Source organism: Myzus persicae, unplaced genomic scaffold, assembly GCF_001856785.1.
Source record: "Myzus persicae strain clone G006 unplaced genomic scaffold, MPER_G0061.0, whole genome shotgun sequence".
Classification (NCBI taxonomy): Eukaryota; Metazoa; Arthropoda; class Insecta; order Hemiptera; family Aphididae; genus Myzus; species Myzus persicae.
Window position 1 is genome coordinate 17,700 of NW_019104460.1, and position 25,346 is coordinate 43,045.

The following is a 25,346-nucleotide window of genomic DNA, read 5'->3' on the forward strand; positions in this document are numbered from 1 at the left end:
AAGATAACCAAACAATTATTTAGATAAGATAATAGATAATCCATTAAAAAAGTTATCTAGATAAGATAATAAATCAACGGCGAGATACAGTTATCCCGATGTGGTGACACAGCCGGTATCACCACTCGCTATCGCGAGTCAGTCTGACCCGGCGGTCGTAGTGGTTTTGTATTCTCTTTGTGTTATTGTATATATATTCCGCGAATTATTGTCCCCGCCGAACGCTCGACCGTTTCGGCGGTCAACCGACTTTCGCGCCCGAGTCTCAAGATTTTTGTCCGTTCTTCTTTTTTCTACGCCCGACTCGTCAAGTCGAACTTTTGTTTTGTCACAGATTTCTCCACGAACCCTCGCGACAAATCTTGTGATCCGCACAGTTAATGTACACCATTGTTTTGAACCGTATTGATTTTGTTTAGTTTTAAATCAAATAAAAACATCGTAAGGGCAGCGTATTTGTTGTACGTTTACCGAAAATATCCGAGTACTCTTTTTATTCGATTTTGCACTCCTCGTGCAAGTACTCGAACGCGTTTCTTACGCAATAGTAAATCATTGGTCGGTAACCGGCATAGACCTTATACTAATAGACTGGCCTTGCCTATAGAGTTGCTGTGGTAGTAGCCGGTCAGACATACAGCAGTGATGTACAGTATAATCACATCAGTGTAGTCATTTTCCGTTGAGTACAATGTACAATAATACCGTACTATTATCATTTATCTTTTTTCTTATGGGAATTGGGAATTGGGATGGGCTTTCATGGCACTGTAACTACTAACTACTATTTATTAACTAATTATATATTATATATTTATATATAAGTTGTCTCCTCGCAGTCTTAGCGTTCAGACGTGTTTTCTTTGTGTCGTACTACCTATATTATCTCGCTGCGTATTATCGCTCTTATTTTAGTTGTGCGTTAATTATGCCGTCGTCATCGGGCGGCACAAATCGTGCCGGCCAAAATCAGATTTCAAACAAGCTTAAAAATCAACAAGTCAAAAACACTGCCGGCCCCGGTTACCAGGTAGTCGGCAAAAATGGTAAGCCAATCAAAAATACTTCTTGTCCAGTTTCACCAAGTTTTCAACAAATTATTGACAACCCGCCGACTCTAGATATATTAGCTCCGCATTTAATTATAGCTCTTTATCTACACAAACCGCAATTACGCCTGGGTCTACGGCTATCGATATGGATGTGATCGTTAATGATCGTTCTAATGAGTTCGATACTGGTTCTACGTCTTCTTCACTCAATGCTACTTCTATTCAATCTACCTTCCCTACCAACAACGATATGTCCAACACTAATAAACATATCAACTTATTACAAAAGTCGTTTGCGCCAGATTATATCGGGCCTATAACCATTCTCGTTGAAAGTACGGACGCTAATATAAATTTAGGAAACTGGCATCCTATTAAGGCCGCTAAATTTTTCTCTAACAATTTCTCTGGTATTACTAATATTAAACCTGCGGGTTCAAAAAAAATAAAAATTTCTTTCGACACAATTTTTAATGGTAATTGCTGCTTGAATTCAAACATCTTAAATGAGAATAACTTTAATGCAATTATACCTTCTACGCTAATTTTTTCTTACGGAATAATAAAATTAGACACTGCAGTCTCAGAAGCTGAATTTGTCGAAGGCGTCCGATCTTCAGTCAAAATTGATGCATTCAAACGCGTCAGTATTAAAAAAGATGATAAAATCGTTTAAACCCGTATAGTTGAACTTAAATTCGTCGCTTCGAAAATACCATCCATAATTTCTGTATTTAATATGATTTTTGATGTCAAGCCCAGTGTCCGGTCTCCCGTTCAATGTAATCGTTGTCTACGTTTTGGACATACACAAAAATATTATCGTAGCTGTCCCAGGTGCAGTCACTGCGGTGAAAACAATCATTCGGTTGATTTATGCCCACGCGCTCAAGCCACTGATCCTGTATGTCTCTTCTGTAAGCAACCTCACTTAGCCACTGATCGTAGTTGCCGTGAATGGTCCACTCAAAAAGAAATTAAACACATCATGGCCACCGAAAATATTTCCTATAAGGATGCCTTAATTTTTAAAAAAAATAATTGTTACACTACTGCTTTTTCTTTTTCCGATATTGTTAAGAGCCAGCCTCCAATTTCTGAAATATTAAAACCAAATATCTCTCTAGAGGAAGAAAACTTCCCCAGGCTAAATAATCACCATCATTATTTCAATTCTAGGAAGACAAAACAAAAATCTCGCTCCCCGATTTATAAAGGCAAATTAAATTTACCAGTTGAACCTCATTTTTCTTCACCTAATGGTTGCTGTTTAACCAATCTCCCTAATCAAAGCCTTACCGAAGACAATAACTCTGCTGATCTATCTTGGATCCATTCTCTTTCTCTTAAGCTCTCTGAATATCTTATAAATTCCCCCTCCCTATTTTCCCCTTTCTCACCCGCCTCTCTTCAGTCCCTAATTGAATCTTCTCTAAATTCACTCCTTAATATTCCAGATTCTAATTTCACTTCTGATTAGTCTTGTATTATACACCAAATGTCCTCACCACAGTTTAAGAAAATACTAAATATATTTGACTCAAAAACTAACATATTACAATAACAAAATAATTTAAAATTACCATGGCATTTTTACAAAAATATAAAAACCAGAATATTTCCAACAATTACACTAACATTATTCAGTGGAATGTGAGAAGTCTCCCTGCACGTCTCCCATCCTTACAACACCTCCTATCCGACCATAAATGCTTAATTTCACTTCTCTCTGAAACCTGGCTTTTACCTTCAAGCGCCCTTACAATGCCACAGTTCAAAATCTATAGATCCGACCGCTCAGATGGCTATGGTGGTGTGGCTATTGCTGTCCAAAACTCCTTCAAATCCAAACTAATTCCTTTAGATATCGCTACCAGAAATAGATTTACCCACTGTAAAATTGACATCATAGGTATCGAAGTGCATCTTATCAATTCACACCCTCCTTTAAAATTTTGGTCCTGCTACATCCCCAGTAATTCTAATGTTCCTTCCAATTTATGGCATGAATTTTTTAACCTGATATCGCATAATACGCTACTTGGTGGCGATTTTAATGCATTTCATCCCGCTTGGGGCTCTCAACTTGCATCCCGCCGTGGTTCTCTGATCTATGATTACATTAACTCATTAGGTCTTTGTTCTCTCAACGATGGTAGTCCTACACATGTGGGTCGCCCCAACTCAACTAACTCAGCAATTGACTTATCTTTTTGTTCCCATGATATAATCTGGTATCTATCTTGGCAAGTCCTCAATGATCCTCACGGTAGCGATCATATCCCCATTATCATAACAGCTAATTTTAACAGGATCACTGATCCTGTACCATCTTGTTCCGCCTTGAATTCCTCACCTCCAATCTACTTACCTTTCAACTTCAATAAAGCCAACTGGTCATCGTATTCTCTTCAAATTCATAATTCTATCTCTTCATTGACAAATTCTTCCTCTCCAGTTTTTTCCTATTCTACCTTCACTAGTATTATAAGCAACTCCGCCGATTCTACAATTCCTAAGAAAAGATTAAATACCAATCCTTATCCACCCTCCCCTCCCTGGTGGAATTCGGACTGCACCGAAGCTGTCAAAAACAGAACCCTTCTTTTTAGAAACTTTCGTCGCTCAAGCTCCATGTCTGACTTTATTAATTACCGAAACGCTTGTGCCCAAACCACAAGGCTATTAAAAAATGAAAAGAGGAAAAAATGGAAAAAATTTTGTTCAAATTTAAATCCATCTTTCCCCATACATCACCTTTGGTCAACAGCTAAGCGCTATAAAAACTGTATCAACCCTGTCAGACCTCCAGATAATGACGATTGGTTCGACTCTTTTTGTTTTAAAGTCGCTCCGTGCTATGTCCCTTCTATATCAGATGTTTGCCCTTCTGATCACTCTCTATACTCTCCACCTCATGTTCTCACTAATATTTTTACTATGTCAGAATTAAATTTAGCCATATCTTCATGGAAATCTACTGCGTCCGGTCTTGACAACATATCACCTATTATGCTAAAACACCTCCCTTCAAATGCTCTGGTTTACCTTTCATCTATTATGAATAACATTCTATCATCTAATCAGGTTCCTCCTTCGTGGACATCTTATCGTGTCATCCCTATCCCCAAACCTAATTCTAATGTTTCTTTTCGTCCAATTGCTCTCTCTTCCTTTCTTTGTAAAGTTTTTGAATATATGCTGAAAACAAGACTTGATTGGTGGCTAGAATCCAACTCTGTCTTACCTGCAAATTTGTTTGCTTTTAGGAAGGGTTTGGGTACCATGGAATGCCTCTCGACTTTCATTGATAACATTTACCATGCTTTTAATAATAAGGAATTCCTTGTCGCCACATTTGTTGACATCCGCGGCGCCTTCGATTCCGTGAACATTCCTACCCTCATTACCTATCTTCTCTCATTAAATGTCCCCCCTAAGTTCTGTAATGTTCTGTCTGCTCTCTTCAATTTCAGAAATCTTGTTTTCTTCTCTCCCTTTGGATCGTCAAATACTCGATCCACTTTCACTGGCCTTCCACAAGGTAGCTGCCTTAGCCCAATCCTATTCAATGTATATATGAGTATTGTTGAAAAGCATCTTTCTCAGTCTGGTCATGAATGTCTTATATACGCTGATGATTTAGTAATATTCTCTTCTAATAAACATCTTAACCTTACTATTGATAACCTCAACTCTGCCCTGAAGGATCTGAATGATATCCTAATCAAAGTGTCTTTTGATGTTGCCCCTGAAAAATGCAAATCGATCATTTTCACTCGTCGTAGATATTTAAACAACCTTAATACACATCTCAACAATTATGTTATCCCTTTTGTTCCCAGTATTACCTATCTTGGCATCACTCTCGACCACGATTTAAGATAGTATGGTTGCACAACGACCTATTAGAAAAATGTTATCACACGGCATACGGTTTGAATCGAAAAGTCACGTGATCTACGGGGACCCCCGCATACAGCGCTCATAACAGTTAAAATGAAAACTAATAGGTATAAATATATTTATAATAATCGTATATTATAATTTATAGGTAATAATAAATTATAATAATATCGTAGTCAGCCGTTCTTCATTTTAACTAGCCCTCTGGTCTACCTGTGAGTTTATGCAGTAACAAAATTAATAATAGTACCTTATTACCAACTACATTAGTACATTGCTACAATTTTTCTGTTTTCGAGTCATCTTGTAAAATTGTTTAGTTAAGTCAGTTTAGTTATTTAATTATATTTTTAAAATATAACTATTAGAAAAATGCCAGTATCATGTTGTGTACCTTTGTGTCCATCTAAATCCAATTCCTCAAAGACTAATTTGTTTCAAGTACCTACTAATGATGTTTTAAGGATTCAGTGGGCAAATGTTTTAGGAGTTACTTTTAAAAAATATTCAAAAGTATGTATTAAACATTTTAAAAAGGAAGATTGTAATTAGTACTTGGGAGTCTGGCAAAGGATTCAGCAAGTACACAGTCAGTATAAAATTATAATTAATTTCTGTTTTATTATTTTTCTTAAAATGAATATTATATTGTTCATTTTTAGATTTGTTTCAATAGAAGAGTAGAGGATATCTTACCCATCCAGACAGCAATCTGTTCCAAATTATAAAAGCATTGGAAAATTCTCTTACAAAATGTATTGATTCTCCAAATGCTTTTGAAGAAACCTATGAAGACTTCTGTAATAAAAATATTTATTTTGAATTTCCATGTGCAGAACACCGGCTGACTATATTAACGGATATTTGTACTCATTATATAATAATGAGAATGCGACAATACACTTTTATGCAAAACCAAAACAGCAAAAAATTAAACAAAACTAAAAAAAAATTATCTAAATTAGTTAACACATAGATATAACACATAGTCAACCCAATTACTTAGTTAAACCATAAAATAAATATAATTTCTCCATACTACAAATATGTATAATACAGTTTTGATTTTTAGTTATAATATTTTAAATACTTTGTAGAATTTGTTAATAACAATTATGTTTGTCTATTGAATAATAAATAATATTTATTATTATTAATTAATTAGGTAATTATATAAATATAATATATTATGTTGACTCAAAATAAAACTAAAAAAAATTGTTATTAGTACCTATATTCTAAGGCCGCTTCATAAATAATAATATATTATTGTAGTAGTACTTTTAATAGTCCACTAGAAGCGCTAGCAGCGGAGGTCCGATTTAAATTCGATGCCGTCTTATCATAGCTCGTTGGGCAACCATACTATCTTAAATCGTGCTCTCGACCCCAAATTGCGCTGGATTCCACATATTTCAACTCTCACGGCGTTTGTTTCTCGATGGTCCAACTTCCTCCGATCGGTAACTGGTACTTGGTGGGGCTCTCACCCTTCAAGTCTATTATCTATATATTTGTCTATTATACGCTCCAAACTTGATTACGGTTGCTTGCTTTTCGGATCGGCTTCCTTTTCTAATTGGAAAAAAATCAATAAACTCCAAGCCTCAGGCATCAGAACCATTATGGGTTACGTCAATTCTACACCTTGCCCTGCTATGGAGGTTGAATCTACCTGCCCACTATTTAATATCAGATGCCGCTGGCTTGCCGGCAAATTTCTCTTGAAATCATTATCCTATAGCGATCACCGTATCTTTGACACTTATTACTCACTGTACCTTAATTGGCGATATGTTCCTAAATCTATGCCCGTATTATCAGTTATAGCTCATTCTATCTCAAATTTCCACCAATATATTATTAATTCAACTAAACTCCCTCTTTATGAGCAATCCTACGACTCTCTTATCTTTCCCCCTCAGATTCATTCTGATAATAAATTTTTTGATCTATCCTCCAATGATTTTAAATTTATGTCTTCTTCCTCGGTCAATGCAGCCGTTTTGAATTATCTTAATGAACGCTTTTTTCTTAAAAAAATAGATACCAAACGACATTAAAAACATAACAATTTATTATGTAATATAATATTCAAAATAATAAAAATAAAATAATTGTATTAAATTTGAACACACATTTTTCTTTCTTAACAAAATAGATATTAGATACCTACTAAACATTTATAAATTTATAATGTAATATAATATCCAAAATTATAAAAATAAAAATTAACTTGTCTAGAAAACAATATCTGTTAGGTTTTTTTAACATATAAAAAAGAAATTAATTAATATGATACTTCATTATTTTTTGCAATTATTAAAATTATAAATATACTATGGCCTAACCATACAATTTTCTCACCTAATATTATTCATTACTGAATAAAATTAATTTGGTAAGTTTTTTCCTAATACCTAAATGCATTTTTTCTTGTTGTTTTCCAATGCTTTTTAATTTAAGGTGTACATAAGAACTTATAATTAATGTTAATAGTTGGTCCCTATGATTAGTAAACAATGACTGGCCACTGACATGATTATCCATCCCACTAAATACAGACCCATACACCTCTCTTTTTCTTTCTAAATAAATCTTATTCATGAAATTTTTAGAAAATGTGAATTTCAAATCTTTGCATTTAATTTTCATTTCAATAACCTTACCATATATATATGATACATCTTTGCTTGGTTTCACTAATGCATTATTTCTATCTTTTAATTTAATTAAAAGGCTATTATTTTATCTTAAGTAAATCTGTTATAAACATGGTGATTGGTGGGTAGATTAATAATTGTTATTAAACATTCAAAATTCTTAATTATAAAATAATTACTTGTGTAAAGAGACATCCGAATCTGCCTTGTAACCAACTTTACAAATGCAACATTTGTAGCCCATTTTGACAAATAATAAACAACGTAGTATAGGACTATAAAAGAAAGTTACGTATTAACTATTAAGCAAAAACAAATAACTATGAATCTTTTAAATTTTTACGTTAAAACATGTACCAGGTACTCGCATTGATAATACAATACAATAATAATTATTATCGTGCAGTCACAAGTCACACAAGATGAGCGCGCTCTATCGATGACCGCCGCGCTGTACGTGTATAAATGGCCTGTCTATTAAGGCGGATTTTTACTATACACGCGAGCGCATAAGTGCATACAAATCATTTGCTGTGATTGGTTGTTTAGGTTAGGTTACCACACGATTACTCACATTACCGTGTTGTTGGGCATAGCTGAACATTTTTCGTGTACACGGCACACGCATTAGTGGAAACCCGCCTTTAGTATAAGGTCTATGGTAACCGGGCTAGCACAGCTTACGCCCCGCGTTATCAATCACACCAATAAGTCTATACACCTGATAGAAATTATGATTAGAAAATTAAAATTAATTATTACTAATACTACAAATGAAATAATCACCTACATCGTTTATGTTCTTAAAGATATTTAGTTTGCCACAGAAAAAATCATAATGATTGGCCATATTGCCCTGCCACAGCTAGTGTTAACTTGAACAATCTAGGTTACCTGTCATTAAACCGGAAGCATATCCATAGGCCTGAAATAATTAATAAGCCATTAGCATTCTTTAGATAAGCGATTTCTAAAAGAGTCCTTACACTTGGAAATGTATCCTTTTCTGTTAGACTAGTGTGCAATCAGGAAATTGTCAAGTAAGTATAACCATGAAACAATAAAACATTTAATTGTTCTTAAAAATTGAAAATGTAGTCACCCTGAAGCAGCAGAAAACTATACATATCTTCAAACAGAACACAGGGTTAAAAGACAGCGACGTTGTAGGCGACCCTCTCTTCCCAACTCACTAGATCATTTAGTACAAATATTAAATAATCCCACCAACGAAAAATACAGTCACATGATTCGAAGACCTCCGACTAGGTAAAAAAAAATATATATATTAATAGTTTAGTAATAAAAGCAAAAAGTTAATCATAGTATTCATAACAAATCAATCACTTACATGATGAAGTATACTAATATATTTTTTAATACGCAGATTTTTCCGAAGTGATTGGCCTTTGGTAGTGGATGGCAACCAAGTAGGTGTTGCATTTGCCAATATGGAAACAATAGAGAGGTATCGAGCAGAATTGGGCACTGTTGTTGTAGCTGGAATTGATGGTAAGTTCAAAACAGTTCCTAAAAGTCCACCAGAACTTAAAAAGGGTGTTTTTTTTACATTCCAGATAGTGTATAGGAGTGTAGTAAGTAGAATTTACTAAAAATAATAATAATTATAACAATAATAATATTGTATTAAAATTAAAAATGTATTGTATATTGAAGAGAAAATGTTAAAAAAAATGTGTACAATAATATTTTAAGCATAAAGAATAATTGAATAATCATCATGTGGCAACAAGTAATTATTAATTTTAATAAAAGCTGACCAATAATAAGTCCAAATACAAATGTAGAACAACATGTAAGGGAGGCAGCATGTGGTATACAAAATAAACAGGGATCTCTAATGAGTTAATTTTGAGGTCAGCTAAGCGTATAAGGTTTAAAAGTTACTGACGTTCAATTTTAATTTGCGATAAAGTTTTTTTCTTGCACGTCATATTTTGAAACTTTTTTTTGTGCATATAAATATATGCTCTAATCATAGTTTATCAAGTAAATGGTATACCTTGTACTTTGCAGTCATTCCCAATGGTATATGCATTCTTCATTTCAAATTTCAATGAACCAAGAAAGCTACCAAGCCCTTCTGAATGTAATCCGTAATTTGCTGCCATTAGATTACGAACAACTGTGTTTCATAACAGATTTTGAAATGCCACTAATGAATGCAGTTCAAACTGTAATGCCTGAAACTAAATTGATGGGTTGTTGGTTTCACTTTTGCCAGGTATATATAAGTAAAAAGAGTACAAACTTTGAATGGCATTTTCAACACAATCTTCGAATTTATCTGAATTTCATTTCAAAGACAGTCATAAGATACAGCAAACGGAGATTGAACAGTGTGTACCATCTTTTTCAAAGTAGCCCTATTGCAGCCAGAGTTTTAAGAATGGTTGTATAAGCATTATAGTAGTAGAGCATTATAGTAGTTTTCTTTTTTTTTATTTCACAATTACAGGTATTTGCTTTACCACATTTACCTGCACACAGAGGTCATCCAGATTGTTCTCAACATGACATTAATGATGGTTTCAGGGCTATCATTAATTATGTTCAACAGTTTCCTGACATTGAGGAACATATGAGAACTTTCCTCATTGGATACATTGAAAGATACTGGTTGTCTCAAGTTGGACCAAGGATTTTGAGCATTTTTGGATGTGAATATAGGACCAATAATTATTTGGAATCGTTTCATTCAATCGTTTTGTTCTTTAACCCTAGTATTTTATTCCGCATATCCAATTACCCATTGTTACACTTGTTATTTAATTAAGTATTAAAATATTTTTTCATTACAAATATTACTTACATTAAGTAATTTATTTTACAGTTTGAATTTTAATACAAATATTAAAATAAGTATTGTACAAAATGGCACAAATGATATCGTTCTATGATAATATTGATATGATATATTTAATTGATCTAAAACCGTAGTACAACATTTTATAATGACGAATTTTAACTTATTTTTCTGTTAGTAAATACTCCACATTATAGACATTTATTATTATTTATATCTCATAGGTTATAGTATTTTTAAATTCCGAGCGGAGCGATTAAATGTAAAAAGTTCAAGTAATTTTCAAAAGCGCTAGGAAAAATAAAAATTTATTTTACACAAAATCGGTTTTCGACAAAATTGATTTATAAAATTTAAAAACTATTTTGTAATTAAAAATATATAAAATGTTCAATTATATGTAATATAGATATAAGGATTGAAAATTAAAAACTTATAAATTATTATTATATTTTTTTTAATATATCAACACCAGCCGTTACGTACACTCAAAACGTTTTGGCAGTTTAGTATAAGATAACGCCAAAACCAAGCCATTTATAAATTATTATAATAATAGGTAATGCAAATTACCTTCAATAACAAGTTCTTGTAGACTATTCGGTTTTTTCGGGTTTAAACTGCTTCTTTGTTTACGAATACTTCTTTTTATTGAATCTTCGGATGGTAATTCAATTAATATCTCTTCTGGTACATTTTGTACAGCTTGAGCGAAAATTTTTCCTGGATTGTTACAAGTCTGAAGTGAACATTCCTTTATCGTTTATTTGATTTTCATTGCTCCTATTGCACCTTTATTAGCACCATGACAGTGTTCTTCTTCAAATCGTATGATTTTTCTCATTTTCAAATTGGTAATTAACATTGCTGTACATTTCATTGACGATTTTTAGGAACATTTCCATCGGATTATGCTTTGGCTTATCTTTTTTATAGTATAAGCATTGATTATAGAATAGACAGATGGCCCATACAATGTTAGTATTTGGCGACTATACGTAGGATGCAGCCACTATGGAGCGCTAGTGTAGTCGGGATGCAAGGTGGTGGTACCCCCATCATAGATTTTTGGCATAGTTATACGGGGTGAAGGGAGGTAGCTTATCACGCGGTGCCTATCTAAAAATAGAATAATAATAAGAAATTGAAATGCTTGAAATAATTTTATTATCACTACTATCTTGTTAATCGTTCGCCGTACATTAGCCCACAACTCGCATTTAAGGATCTGTAGTGTGTACTGTGTAAACAACAAATCTATCCACTTGTCACATTCATTGTGAATTATTCATAAAATCATAACTCACATCTGAAGCATGTCTGGAAACAAGTGCCAATACTTAAATTGTGGCAAATCTAAGAAAACGTTTCCGAATTTAAAAATGTATCGTTTTCCAAAAGACGAAAGAAAAGAAACATGGATAATAAATTCAGGTAAGGAAATACTTTTAAATGTTCATGAATCATTAATTCGAATAGTATTTTGTCACTTCCTAATTAATAGTTATTCATTTGATTTATTAAAAAGGAAATATCTATTGTATGATAAGTGATTTATAAATTTAAAAATTTATCATTTATCTACCTACAAATATTATTTGTTATTATATTAACTTATTTTTGTAAATTTACACAGGAAACACAAGTTTGTTTTCTGTCGAACCAGATAAACTCCATAATAGGTACATTTGTCAAGAACATTTCCCGCCTGAGAGCTTTATTCAAAATTTTACTCAAAATCGTTTGATAGACACTGCTTTACCCTATAATTATAAATTTAAGGCACAGCCATGTTCATCAGGCTTTGACCAAAATGACAAATCTAAACAGGAGTATAATATTTTAAAAGCAACACCAACTAAGACATATACACGTTCAAAATCAGACATGATAGAATTAGTTTTTCCGAGCTCCCCTTCAATGTTTTCTACTCCTCAAAAAATGAAAATAACAAGTATAATAGACATGCCTAGCCCAAATTTAAAAAGGAAATCTGATTTGATTGAAATAGATACACCTAGAAAAATAAACCTAAAACAAAAATTAAAACAAAAAAACAAATTAATTCATAATAAAATAACTCACATTTCAAAATTAAAAAAAAAAGTTAATACTTTTAACACCCGTAATAATGTTAAGAACTCAATAAACATGCATAACTTTCCATCAATTAAATCCAAGGCAATTGTAACAATGCAATTAAAAGATAGGCGTCGTCCATGGACATTAAATGAAAAAAATTTAGCTTTAAATTTATATTATAAATCACCAACAGCATATAAATTTTTACGTACACAAAAAGTTAACTTACCCGGACCATCGACTATTCGTCGTTGGATTGGTCAATCAAAATTCTTACCAGGGTTTAGTAAATTATTTTTCAGCCATGTACAAAAAAGATTTGAGTCATCTGATTATAAAGAAAAAGCATGTACTGTTTGTATTGATGAGATGTATATAAAAGAATTTATAGAATATTCCAAAGAATTTGATTTTATTGAAGGTTTTGAAGACTTGGGTCATTATGGGAGGACCAATAAAAGTGCCAACTGTGTCTTAGTATTTATGGCTCGAGGTATTTATTCACCATGGAAATTTCCTATTGCATATTTTCTTGCTCATTCTGGAGTTAACAAAACCATTTTAAAAAATTTAATAATTGATGTTTTACAAAAGTTATTTGAGGTTGGATTGTGTCCAAAAATTTTAGTTTGCGATCAAGGCACAAACAACCAAAGCGCTTTAAAATCATTAAATGTTTCAGAAGACAGTCCATTTTTTTTTATTAACGACAATAAAATATTTTCTTTGTTTGATGTTCCACATTTAATTAAAAGTATAAGAAATAATTTAATTAATGCATGTTTTATAAAAGATGATAAAATAATCTCATTTGATGATATAAAAAAAACATACGAGTTGGACAAAGTAAATCATAAAAGTAGGTCTCTCGTCAAAATAACAGATGCACATATTTACCCAAGTTCTTTTCAAAAAATGCGTGTTAAATTAGCGGCACAATTATTAAGCAATTCCATGTCAGCAGCAATCCGAACTAGTATACAAACAGGACAACTTCAAAGTAGCACTTCATCAAATACTGCAGATTTTATTGAGTTTATTAATAATTTATTTGATTGTCTTAATAGCCGGTCTTTATATAGTAATAATCCATATCTCTGTGCATTAACTGATGTAGGTACTGTAAAAAAATGTTTAATTGGAGCTTCTCAATATTTCACAAATTTGCAAAAATTAAAAAAAGGAAAATTAACCCAACCACCCTGTTTTAAAGGTTTTACGCAAACCATTAATTGTGTATTGCAATTTTTCGAAGCAGAGAAAGCTAATGATATTGTATTTTTAATGACTAATCGTTTAAATCAGGATAAGTTAGAAAATCTTTTTAGTATTTTTCGACAAAATGGTGGTTATAACAAAAACCCAACAGCTAGAACGATTAGAACTTCAATAAGAAGTAATTGTATCTTTTCTTTATGTACATCTAAAGGGACTAATTGTGAGGTAACCCAAGAAGATAATAATCCAGTTATAATTGATCCAGTTAGACCAATAAATAAAGTAAATTTGAACAGTTCAATATTATCTTCAGATTCAGATACAGAATCTAACTCTAATTTATCTCTCTATTTTTTATCATCTGATGAGGACTCAGTTAATATTGATAACACTATTGGTGTTACTTTAGAAGACTGCTCTATTACATATTTTGCAGGATATTTGGGCTATAAATGTATGAAAAAATTTAATTGTAACCATTGTCAACTTGAATTATTCACAGATAAAAACTTAAATGATAAAAAACAATTACTTTTACTTAATAAAAATTATATTTCTTTTAATAATGAAAGTGGACTTAAAGCACCATCAAATAATTTCCATAATGTAATAAATAAAATTTTAAATATTTTTGAAAACAACTATAAAAACTATTTAAATAAAAAGAAAATTAGATTTCAATTAACTGAGCGTGTAAAAAATAATAAAACAGTTATAAAATGGTTAGATGAATCAATGCAAAACTGTATAGAGCATAAAATGTATATAATTGATCAACTTTTAATTTGTAAAATATTTAATAAAACAAAAATGTTTTCAACCACATCCAAATTAGCTAAACTTTCAAAATTAAAAATATTAAACCACATTTAAATATAATAATAATATTTTCATTAATTATTCTTGGTTCTGACAATGTACCTACCTATGAGAATTGCTGCTAGTGTCTACATGCTACAGGATCCATAGTGTCACTAGGAGACTCAAAATATATATTATATTGTAACTTATTATAACTGTTGATTTATAATATAATATTATTACCTATATAAACAACTATGTTTTTATTTTTTCCATCAACATACCTTGTTAAAGACAACAATATTATTTAGGTGGTGTAAGTGAACCTTGCATCATATCATTTTTAGATGTTCAAGTGTGTACCTTGAAATATGATGTATTTTAGTTTTTAGGCCCAGTAGTAAAGATTAACTCAGTATTTTTAAAATTGAATACTATTTCATTGTTGAAATCAAAACATTTTATTAAATGGCTGAACATAGTTGTTTGAAAAGAATGATTCTAGCTAAATAGTAAATGCTCATATTAAAATTAAAAAAAGGGGGTAAGTGGATGTAGCTTTGCTGTACATTAGGTGTTTAGAAGGTTGCTGCAATGGATGGTATTAAATTTGAATTCAATGATATATCATTGTATATGAAAAATGATAATGAGCCGAGACGGTATGTTAGTCTAGGACATTTTATATTGTTATTACTTTTTACTTATAATATGGTACCATTGAAAGTTTTGCAGCTGCTGACAATTTTGAATTTATGGAATTAGTTGATTATATTTTGATAATAATACAATTGTCGATAATAAAAGTAATAATAATAATTGATAACGAACGCGATAAACAATATTGTGGTTGCTGTAATCATTGATTATTCTATAATCAATGCTGTAATTAATAATTGTTGATTGATACAACGCCATCTATAGGCATCCTGTCGAAATATTATTTTAGTCGCCGAATACTCCTATGCCGTGGGCTATCTGTCTATTCTATAATCAATGGTATAAGTATACCCGTCTAGTGAAATTTTATCATTTCCCTTGTTTGATGTAAGAAGTTCCATGGTCAAACACTTAAACTACACTCGCGTACAACTCGAAACTATATGATAGGTATCTGTATATTTTGGTACTGTGTAACTATCAAACTATAGATTATGTTAATTAATTGTCATGTACTATCTACAGATACGATTTGTCAACCCAATTTATTTTATAAATAAAATAACAAGTATAGTGGAAATATCGTTTTATTTATACTGTAACGGGAGACTTTTTTTCCGTTTACCCTTCTTATTCATATCAGAATAATTTTGATATTATGCTTAGCGACTTCAATGATTGGTCTTCATAAATATTGGTATCATTAAAAAAAAATTATCTAATAATATTTAGTAATGCAGTAGCATTTCAATATTTAATATTGATAATTGAAATATTCATTTTCTGAATTCATTGTTTTTTATTGTTTCAGCAAAATACAGCTGGACCACAATCAATTTCATAACAAATTATTTATTAGATCAAACTTTTTGTAGATTTTTGATAAGAAGAGTAAGCTCATGACAAATATGAAATCTGCAAACAACACCATTATTTCTAAAGAGATAAGATGAGAAGATGTTTTTAAAACGTATAAGATAGATTTTCCTAAATGTGAAAAGAAATATTACCATTCAAATTGTATCAATCCGCATTGCTTATCTGAACTTAGAGAACTACATGTCGATGCTAAACCAAATTTTATGCTTCAAAAAGCAAATACTTTTGTCGGATTAAATAATTTAGGATCAACTTGTTATATTAACAGTTTACTCCAACTATGGTTTCACAACATTAATATTAAAAACGCAATATTAAATTGGGATCCCATAAATGATGAAAATGGAAAACAAAACCACACTCTTTTCATTGAAAACGCATATGAGCCCATGGCTGCAATTGGTCAACTTCAATTAATATTTGCTTTGATGGAGTTTGGCAATCAGCCAACAGTAGATCCTAAACCCCTCGTAACTTGTTGTGGTTTTAATGCTGCTATGGAAGAGAATTCGGAAGAATTTCAAAATTATTTATTGAGTATTGACATTATTTCAAGATCAGTCAAATTCACAATCAAATGTGTCCATTCGAGAAATGGTAAAAAATAATTTTTTTTGCGATTATTACAGTGTCATTACATGTTTAGCGTGTAAAACAGAATCAATAACTTCTTCACAATTTGGGCAAATTTATTTAAATATTAAAGGTCATAAAACCTTAACTGAAAGCTAGCAAGAGTATTTTAATAAAGATAACATGACAGGGGACGAAAAATATTTTTGTGTCACAAGTAATTTAAACAAAATGCTGTTCGTCAAATTGTATTAACTTCATTACCTCATCTAATACATTTAAAACTCACGCGCTATATGTATGATAACAATTTAATGAAGGTAACAAAATTAAGAACGGAAATAACATGTCCTTACACTATAGATTTGTCAAAGTATTTGATGTATCATATGCATCATCAAAGGACCACTATAAGTTTGAACTATTTGGGGTTTTGATACACAAAGGCCCAAGTTCAAATGTTGGTCATTTCATTACACACATTAAAGATCTCAAAACCGAAGAATGGTATGAAATAAAAGATGAAATCGTGAAAAATTTGAATACCTACAATTCAAATGTGCACAATGAAAACATATTTAAGGGATTTACATCAAATCAACACATCAACATTCAAACAAACGAGTTCAAACTTAATGATGCTTACATGTTGGTGTACATAAATACTACCATAGTAATGAAGGTAAAAACAGAAACATCTTCCTGCACATTATCACAACGACTGGCTCAATGTGTTAAAAGCTGTAACAATGATTGTGAAAAAAATTATCATTTGACATTGGAATATAGACTCTCATTAGCAAATTTCGTCAGAAAAATGAAATCTACAAAAATAAAAAACAATGAAGGCGATGCTATTTTGATGGAGTGGCTAAAATCATTTAGGCTCTCAATCCCTGATAATAAAGTCAACAAAATAGACAACAAATCCATAGTATGTTCTCGTTATAAACTCAATCCTAATGCATTACACACAGTCAAATACATAGGAACAGAACTGACTGATAGACTGTATGGTTTGTATGAGGAGGTTCCAAGGCTTAGGATAAATTCATCATTATGTGAGGCTTGTGTTATAAATAGATATACTGTTTTTTGTATGTGTAACTTAAATAATGAACATAGGCAATTAATATCCAGGACTTTAAAATTGGCCTCCGCGAGTAATCATTCAGAAGACAATTTCCCCGTCTATTTTTTAGGAATAAAATCGTTTAAATTTTAGCAGCAAAATTATTTGAAGATGTTTCAACATTTTCTTAAATTTAACAATATACTCCCTAATGCCATACTGCCAATAAATGAAGAAGAATTAGTTCCTGCTTGTAAATCATTAATAGGAGTTGTAGACAATACCATGGTCAAAGAAAGTTTAAAAGAAAATGATAACAAAGGTAGAATATTAATAGAACCCGATTCTGCGATAGCAATTGATAAATACTTCAAATCCTTAGAAACTCTACGCAGTCGCATAATGCTCATATCCAACATCAACATTAATAGTTTGAAATAAAAACATTTATAGGCATTCATTTACTAATTGGAGTTTATGGCCTCCCTCGCGTTCGTATGTACTGGCAACAGAAATCGAGAATTAATATTATCGCTAATAACATGCAAAGAAATAAATTTTTTCAACTGCGGAGAACATTTCATGTTGTCAATAATGATACGATTCCTTGCAACAATAAAGATAAATTTTTTAAAGTGCGTCCTTTGTATAACTGTTTAAAAAAAAAATGTAATTCGCTGGAAATTGAGCGTAATTTGAGCGTAGACGAGCAAATGGTCCCATTCAAAGGGCAAAGCTACGTCAAATATTATATGCGTGGAAAACCACATCCTTGGGGCTTCAAAATTTATTTATTATGTGGGTCAAGTGGTCTTGTGTATGATTTGTTAATGTATCAAGGAGGAAATACAGAAATTAACGAGCAAGAAAAACAAATTTACGGGTTTGGTGGAGCAGTTGTTCTAAAACTTATAAATGATATAGTAAAACCAAGCCAACATTATTTATACTTTGATAATTTCTTTACCAGTTTTAATTTAATTCATGCATTAGATGAAATGAAAATTTATGCCACCGGTACGGCCAGAACTAACCGTTTTATGAATCCACCTCTACTTAGTGATAAAACTATGTCCAATTTAGGTCGTGGTGCTTCTTTTGAAATTTCTTCAGCTGTGCCTAATACTAATATAGGTATGCTAAAGTGGTACGATTTAAAATCAGTTGTATTAGTGACTAACTGTGTTACATCAGGGACGCCTGATACGGTAAGACGATGGAATAAAAACAAAACAATTTACGAAAAAGTTGATCGCCCAGAAATTATTCGAAACTATAACACTTCAATGAGAGGTGTTGATAAACACGACATGCTTATTAGTTTATTTCGAACTCATACAAAATCTAATAAATGGACCTTACGTCTTATAACACACGCGGGCACGGGATGGGAGGAAAGCAGAGGTGGGTGGTTATGAGAACCGTATGCAACACTCTTCGGCTCAACCGAAGCGATGCCTTTATCGCACGAGCGCTTCTCCGCAGTAAGGCATTTGGCTGGCTTATCATAAAAGAATGATATCATATACTTAATATGAAATAAATCCCGACAATTTCCAATTATAAAATAAACATAAATTATCAAGGTTAGAGTTAATAGAGTTAATCTGCGATAAGAGTCCTCCCAAACAAAATATAAATACCTATTCTGAATATTCCGAATACCTATTTAGGATTTTGAGTATTATGAATTTGTCATAATTTAAATAAATATGGAGAAAACAGTTATTAATTAATATCCAAACTGAATAGAAATATTTACGTTGAAAAAGAATATGTACACTCATTGCCGTACTATTCACCAATTTGAACATTAAAGCAAAAAACCAAAATTTTCTCAATGCCACATTTGTGATTTAAAATTTCCAAATGAAAAGTGTTCATCTAAACACATGAAAAAATTTCACAACAGTTCTATAAGTAAAAAACAGACAAGAATAAAATGTCCTTATGAATCATGTGAGGAAAACTTATTTACGTCACTTAAACTAAGAGAACATTAGTGTGTTAAACATAACATTACTGTGGAGTTAGAAAAGATAACTTTTGATGATTTAAAAGGTACATTATACTATTATAGTAGCTCATGATAGTATCATATTATGATTGATTTCCTATTAATTTTTTTTCATAATATGATAGAATTTGAAACATGGAAGCATAATGTTGAACGAGACAATGTATGTGTTAGAAACTGGAGCAAAGAAAATTTCTGATGGAGTTGTCAAACAATATTATTTTTGTCATCGTTCATTAAATTATCGAAAATTAGGAAACAATTTAAGAATGATGAAGGCAATGGGAAGCAACAAAATTGGTGAAACATGTCCTTCAAAAATAGAAACAACTATAACAGAAAATAATGGAAATACTTCAGTACTAGTAAAGTACTGGAAAACACACTGTGGACATGCTCAAAAAATTGGACCATTGAAGATTGATAAAGAGAACAGAGCAATGATTGCAGGTTCTTTATTTATATACATATATAAATCTTATACAAAAATATTAAATAATAAGTTTAATTAATTAAGGCATAATTCTAGGTTTTTTAAAAATATTTTATACATGGGGTGCTTAAAAGGTTTGGAAACGGTCATTAGACTAATATAGGGACTGATAAACTATAGTGTGTTAATAATTTATGAGACTGATGCACATTTCTTAGGTAATATTTTTAGTTGTCTCGTTATTTATATAAAAAAATTTTAATAATCACCTAGAATTATGTTTTTATTAAAGTCAGCAATAGTAATATTAAATATTCCCATGTAGTTTTTGATGAAACAAATTAAGGATTAGTTTATCAAATTAATCGGTTACTTAGTTTCAAAATAAAGTTATAGCGATTTGAAGTATGTCTGTTTTATAGTTGTATGTCTATCAAAAACCTATATGCGTTATATGGAAAAAATAGTAATCAATGTTTGTTTGTTATAGATTAATGCAAACTGTAATTAGATCATTTCATAAAATAATTTATGTAATATAATTTTGTAATTTTTTTTTGATGTGTCAATTTTGATGGTTATGGACATTTTTAACTCCAACAGTAATCATTTTTTAAATTCAAATTCTATTTATCTTGAAAAATTTCTTAACCATTAAAGGCATTTTAAAATTAACTCTATATATTTATTTTCTGAATTTTTCTTCCATTCAAGGACTACTTAAAGAAAAATAAATTAATCCTGATATAATAATACTAACAAAAATGCTATCTAAACTACCATCTGCTTTTGTAGAAACCTTAAAAATATTAATTAATAATTTTAACATTGCCTGTTAGTACTGCTAGTCCAATGAACGCTTTTTTTCAACATTGAAAATAGTGAAAAATTATTTGCGCTTAACAATGGGAGATAACAGATTTAGTGATTTATAATGGTTATTGCAAATGAAAAAGAAGCTGATACACTAGATTTTAATGAAGAAGTAGATATTTTTGCTAAATTAAAATCTAGAATATTTCCTTTATTGTAATTTATTATATTATATTTAAATATACATTACTTATTAATTGTATTAAGTGATTGGTGTGTACAGATTTTTCTATGAAAATCTATTAGGTAATTTGGTTTTTTTTAGTGTTAATTGGAAGCTGTACTGAAAGGCAATGTTAAAATAAAGTTAATTTTAATTAGTTGTATTATCTAATTGATTGTTGAACAATTAGCTGTAGTGATCCATATACTAATTTGTTAAAATATAATAAAAAGCATTTTTGTTAATAAAATTATTGTTATTTGTTTTATACTATAATTTCTATACAATGATCTACATTTACATAAAAAGTGTGTTGAAAAAATGTGGATGTTGAGTAGTATCTATTTCTTATTTCCAAGATCAGCATCAAGTAATAGTTTATTTATATCATTCATTCAAGAAGCATTCTGGTTCTTTGTGTGTATTTTTTATATTTCCTAGAAAGGTAATTTCAATATAAATCACTTTCGTCTCGGTGACTCGGCGCAACAAAAATTTAATATACTCATTAGCCTGTTGTCTAGGTCTAGGTAGACACCTGTAAATAATTAAAAAACAACTTAATATAGGTTATTCTTTATTATTCTTTATTATTTTTTATTATTTAAAACATGAAGGGTATGTTCATTTAACAGTCAACCATTCCATTAATTTTAAAGACCCCGAAACCGATGCTCATACAAATAACATGGAGGGAATGTGGAGGCATGCGAGAGCATCGCTCACCCAATACAGTAGGAAAAAACATTTTTACGCCGGATACATGGCAAAATGTATGTTTTTGAAACAATGTCGTACCAAAAGAGTTGAACCTTTGTCTGCGTTTATTGAATTTGCTGCCCATTTATACTCGGCAGCTGCACACACCGAAAATGGGGATTACGTAATTGCCAGACTTGGACAGTTTCAATGACGACGATAGTACAGATTACGACATTGATGTGTAAATAAATGATAATAATCTAATGCTGATAATACCAGAAATTAGTTTATCTTTTTTTTGTTGCGCGAGGCATTATAGTAGTGTTGCAGGCATGCGTATCAACGTAAAATAGCAAACTTTAGATAGCTATAACTTTCAAAATAATGGTTTCCATTTTTTTTGGCACCATCGTTCTTAGCTCGACGAAATACGTCTATTATGAAAAAAAAATTTTAAAAATGTGCTGGATTGCTTAAGTGAATTTGTTCCGAAACCGTGTATTACATTTTCAAAGTTTTTGAACCAACGAACATTTTTTATCCAAATATTATATAGAAAAAAAAAACAAAATATTAAAAAAATATTTTTAAATTGTAAGATGTAGGTATAAAAAATTATAAAATGAACATTTTAAGTAGGTATCTAAGATTATTTGTTTTTAAATAATAACATAATAAGAAAATCGTTCCATGAGATATCGTTAATTTACCGCGGGTGAATATCCTGTAATTTAGACGAAAATTTGAACCTCATAATATAGAGCTCAAGCCCGGACAAGTTAATGATAATTTTTAACTGAATTAAGTTTTAATAGAAAACATTTTTAAAAAAAGGTGGGCAAGTGGGTGTCGCTTTGCCGTACACTAAGTTACAAGTAAGTCACGGTAGTGGGTTGTGTTAAATTTGAATCCAATGATAAAATATAATTGTATAAGAAAAACGATTCTGAGCGAAACGGTCTGTCAGCCTACCTATGACATTACTATAGTGCGGTCGACCATGACTAAATAAACAGGCATGATCACTAGATTATTTCGCGCATTCATTTTTCCCCAGACTTGGATGAAAAACTATATATCATGGAGAAAAAAGTTATTCCCACTATAATTATATTATATTATTTCATTTCAAATTATATATTAGTTATTATTATTATTATATTACTTATTACTTATTAGTTATTAGTAATACATTTAATCTAGTAGTAAAATAATAAATAATCAAAATGATAAGTTCCCGTCATTATTATTGTTATTGTATTGTTCAATTATGTGTAAAATATAAATATTGTATAAATAAATATATGCATAATAACATTATATATGACAATGTGTGTTTTTATTTAGTTATTTATACTTTTTCTTCTCCATACAGCCATCTGCCATTGTAAGAAACAATTTATTTAATATTGGTTTACTGGTTTATTAGTTTTGCTTGTAAAAAAGTGTATTGTTTTCCTGGTTTTTTAAGCAAATTGTTGTTACAAATTCATTTTATTTTTATAAATAAAAATGCCCAACTGCATGGTACCTAGCTGTTCAAATAGCTCTGCCATAGGGTTTGGTAAGGCTGTAAGTTATTACAGAGTTCCAAAGTCACCCACTTATCGTGCAAAGTGGTTTAACGCATGTGGTGTAGTTAACAATACAGTGAAAGATGGTAAGTCATCATGTAGTATAGGTACTGTTAAGTATTTTTATTTAATGAAGGGACAATTAAACATTGCAATAATTTGTGCAATAGCACGAGTTTGTTCAAAACATTTCTCGCCAAATGCAATGAAGGAGAAACCGTTAATCCAAATTAAGACAGGATATTCTCCTTGCAAAAGTAAAAAGCTTAAAGCTGATGCAGTGCCTACAAAATATCTGACTCCACGGAAAGTAAGTATTTGATTTAAATTTAATTCAAAAATATTGTGTGAATTAAATAATTTTTATTTCAATACATCATAACAAAAATAGTGGATACTTTAGACATAGCATGGTAGGTATTAATGATATAGGTACATAGTTTTAATTATAAATACAATCTCAACACTTTAAATATAAATTAAAATATATATTTTACAGATAAAAAGCTCTAGAGTTAAATTAAATTCTATCCAACAGACTGCTGAAGTCTCAACATTCTCAAATACAGAAATTTTACCAAATGTGGATTCTTTCAATGAATGTCCCTTGGTAATACACAAAACATTGTTAAAAATAGTTTATTTCTTTATCACTATTTTCTTAACTACCTATGATAGCATATATATGAGCATAACATAATTTGTAATACAACTTGACATATGATCCAGGTACCAAAGGTTGAAGTTCTCGATGACTGTAAAAATCCATTCATCCCGAGGTCTCTTGTCAATGAATTTGAACATGATGTGTCTTTTTTACCCATTGACAACTCTGAAATGTTTGTACAATTTTTGTATTGTTTGTCTTGTAGTTGACTAAAAAAAAAAATTAAATTCATAATTTTTGTTATTATTTCTCATTTTGAATTTATAATTTATAGCGATTATCTCCGAAAACAACTAGATAATTTAAATCAAAAACTTTTGGAAGTTCAAAAAGAAAATGAACAACTTAATATAAAAAATAAAGAAGATTTTAATTCAAATGTGCATAAATTGTTTTCGTCAGTGTTCACTAAGACACAAATTAATTACTTTTTAAATGATAAAAAAAAAATTAAAAAGTGGGAGAATGAGGATATTGTATCAGCGATAACACTCAGAAGTATTTCTACAGCCGCTTATTCATATCTGCTTCAAACTATTCCATTGCCAAGTATTCAGTAATTTCAAAACTGATGTGAACTATTTTATAACATGTTGTCATATTTTAGGTCTTTCTACATTAAGAAGATATGCCAAAACATTTTCCATAGAGCTAGGCGTATTAGATAATGTTTTAAGTATCATGAAACAAAAAGGTTATTAACATTAATAATTAATTAACTAATTAACATTTGGTAGTATTATAAATTATAATATCACTAATAATAACCTATTATTTAAGGTACATCCATGTCTGATAGAGATAAAATTGTTGTTCTCTCTTTTGATGAAGTTTACATTGCACATGATGTATGCTATGATAAAGCAATTGATCAAGTTTTAGGACCCCATCAAACTGTGCAAGTGGTCATGGTTAGAGGACTCTTCAAATCTTGGAAGCAGCCAGTCTTTTATTCTTATGACACACCAATGACTGCTTCAATACTAAACAACATAATTAGTAAATTATATAACTGTGGATATAATGTGGCAGCAGTTACAAGTGATATGGGTCCTACTAACATTTCTTTGTGGAATTCATTGAAAATTACCCAAACAAATAGTAGTTTTTTACATCCAAACACTGGAAAAAATATCCATGTCTTTGCCGATGTACCACATTTATTGAAATTGATAAGAAATAAC

The 25,346-nt window shown here is 30.6% G+C and overlaps 2 protein-coding genes across 2 annotated transcripts; both read left to right on the top strand.

Annotated features, from left to right (window-relative positions):
- The first annotated feature begins 1,791 nt into the window (after positions 1-1,791).
- LOC111042328 lies at positions 1,792-2,532 on the top strand. The gene has a single exon (XM_022326901.1). The coding sequence runs from the start codon at positions 1,792-1,794 to the stop codon at positions 2,530-2,532; it is 741 nt and encodes a 246-aa protein (XP_022182593.1).
- A 13,759-nt stretch (positions 2,533-16,291) lies between these two features.
- On the top strand, positions 16,292-18,174 carry LOC111042329 (ubiquitin carboxyl-terminal hydrolase 48-like). Its single transcript, XM_022326902.1, has 4 exons — positions 16,292-16,558; positions 16,650-16,815; positions 16,982-17,677; positions 18,002-18,174. Exons 1-4 carry the CDS (start codon positions 16,292-16,294, stop codon positions 18,172-18,174), a joined length of 1,302 nt encoding a protein of 433 aa, XP_022182594.1.
- Positions 18,175-25,346: the final 7,172 nt, after the last annotated feature.

Bases quoted from the DNA above. Each gene is read 5' to 3' on its own strand.
- LOC111042328 (XM_022326901.1), top strand. From the start codon at position 1,792: ATGATTTTTGATGTCAAGCCCAGTGTCCGGTCTCCCGTTCAATGTAAT.
- LOC111042329 (XM_022326902.1), top strand. From the start codon at position 16,292: ATGCTTCAAAAAGCAAATACTTTTGTCGGATTAAATAATTTAGGATCA. The intron at 16,559-16,649 runs GTAACTTGTTGT...TTTCAAGATCAG, and splicing joins CAGTAGATCCTAAACCCCTC to TCAAATTCACAATCAAATGT. The intron at 17,678-18,001 runs GTTTGTATGAGG...AATCATTAATAG, and splicing joins ACTGACTGATAGACTGTATG to GAGTTGTAGACAATACCATG.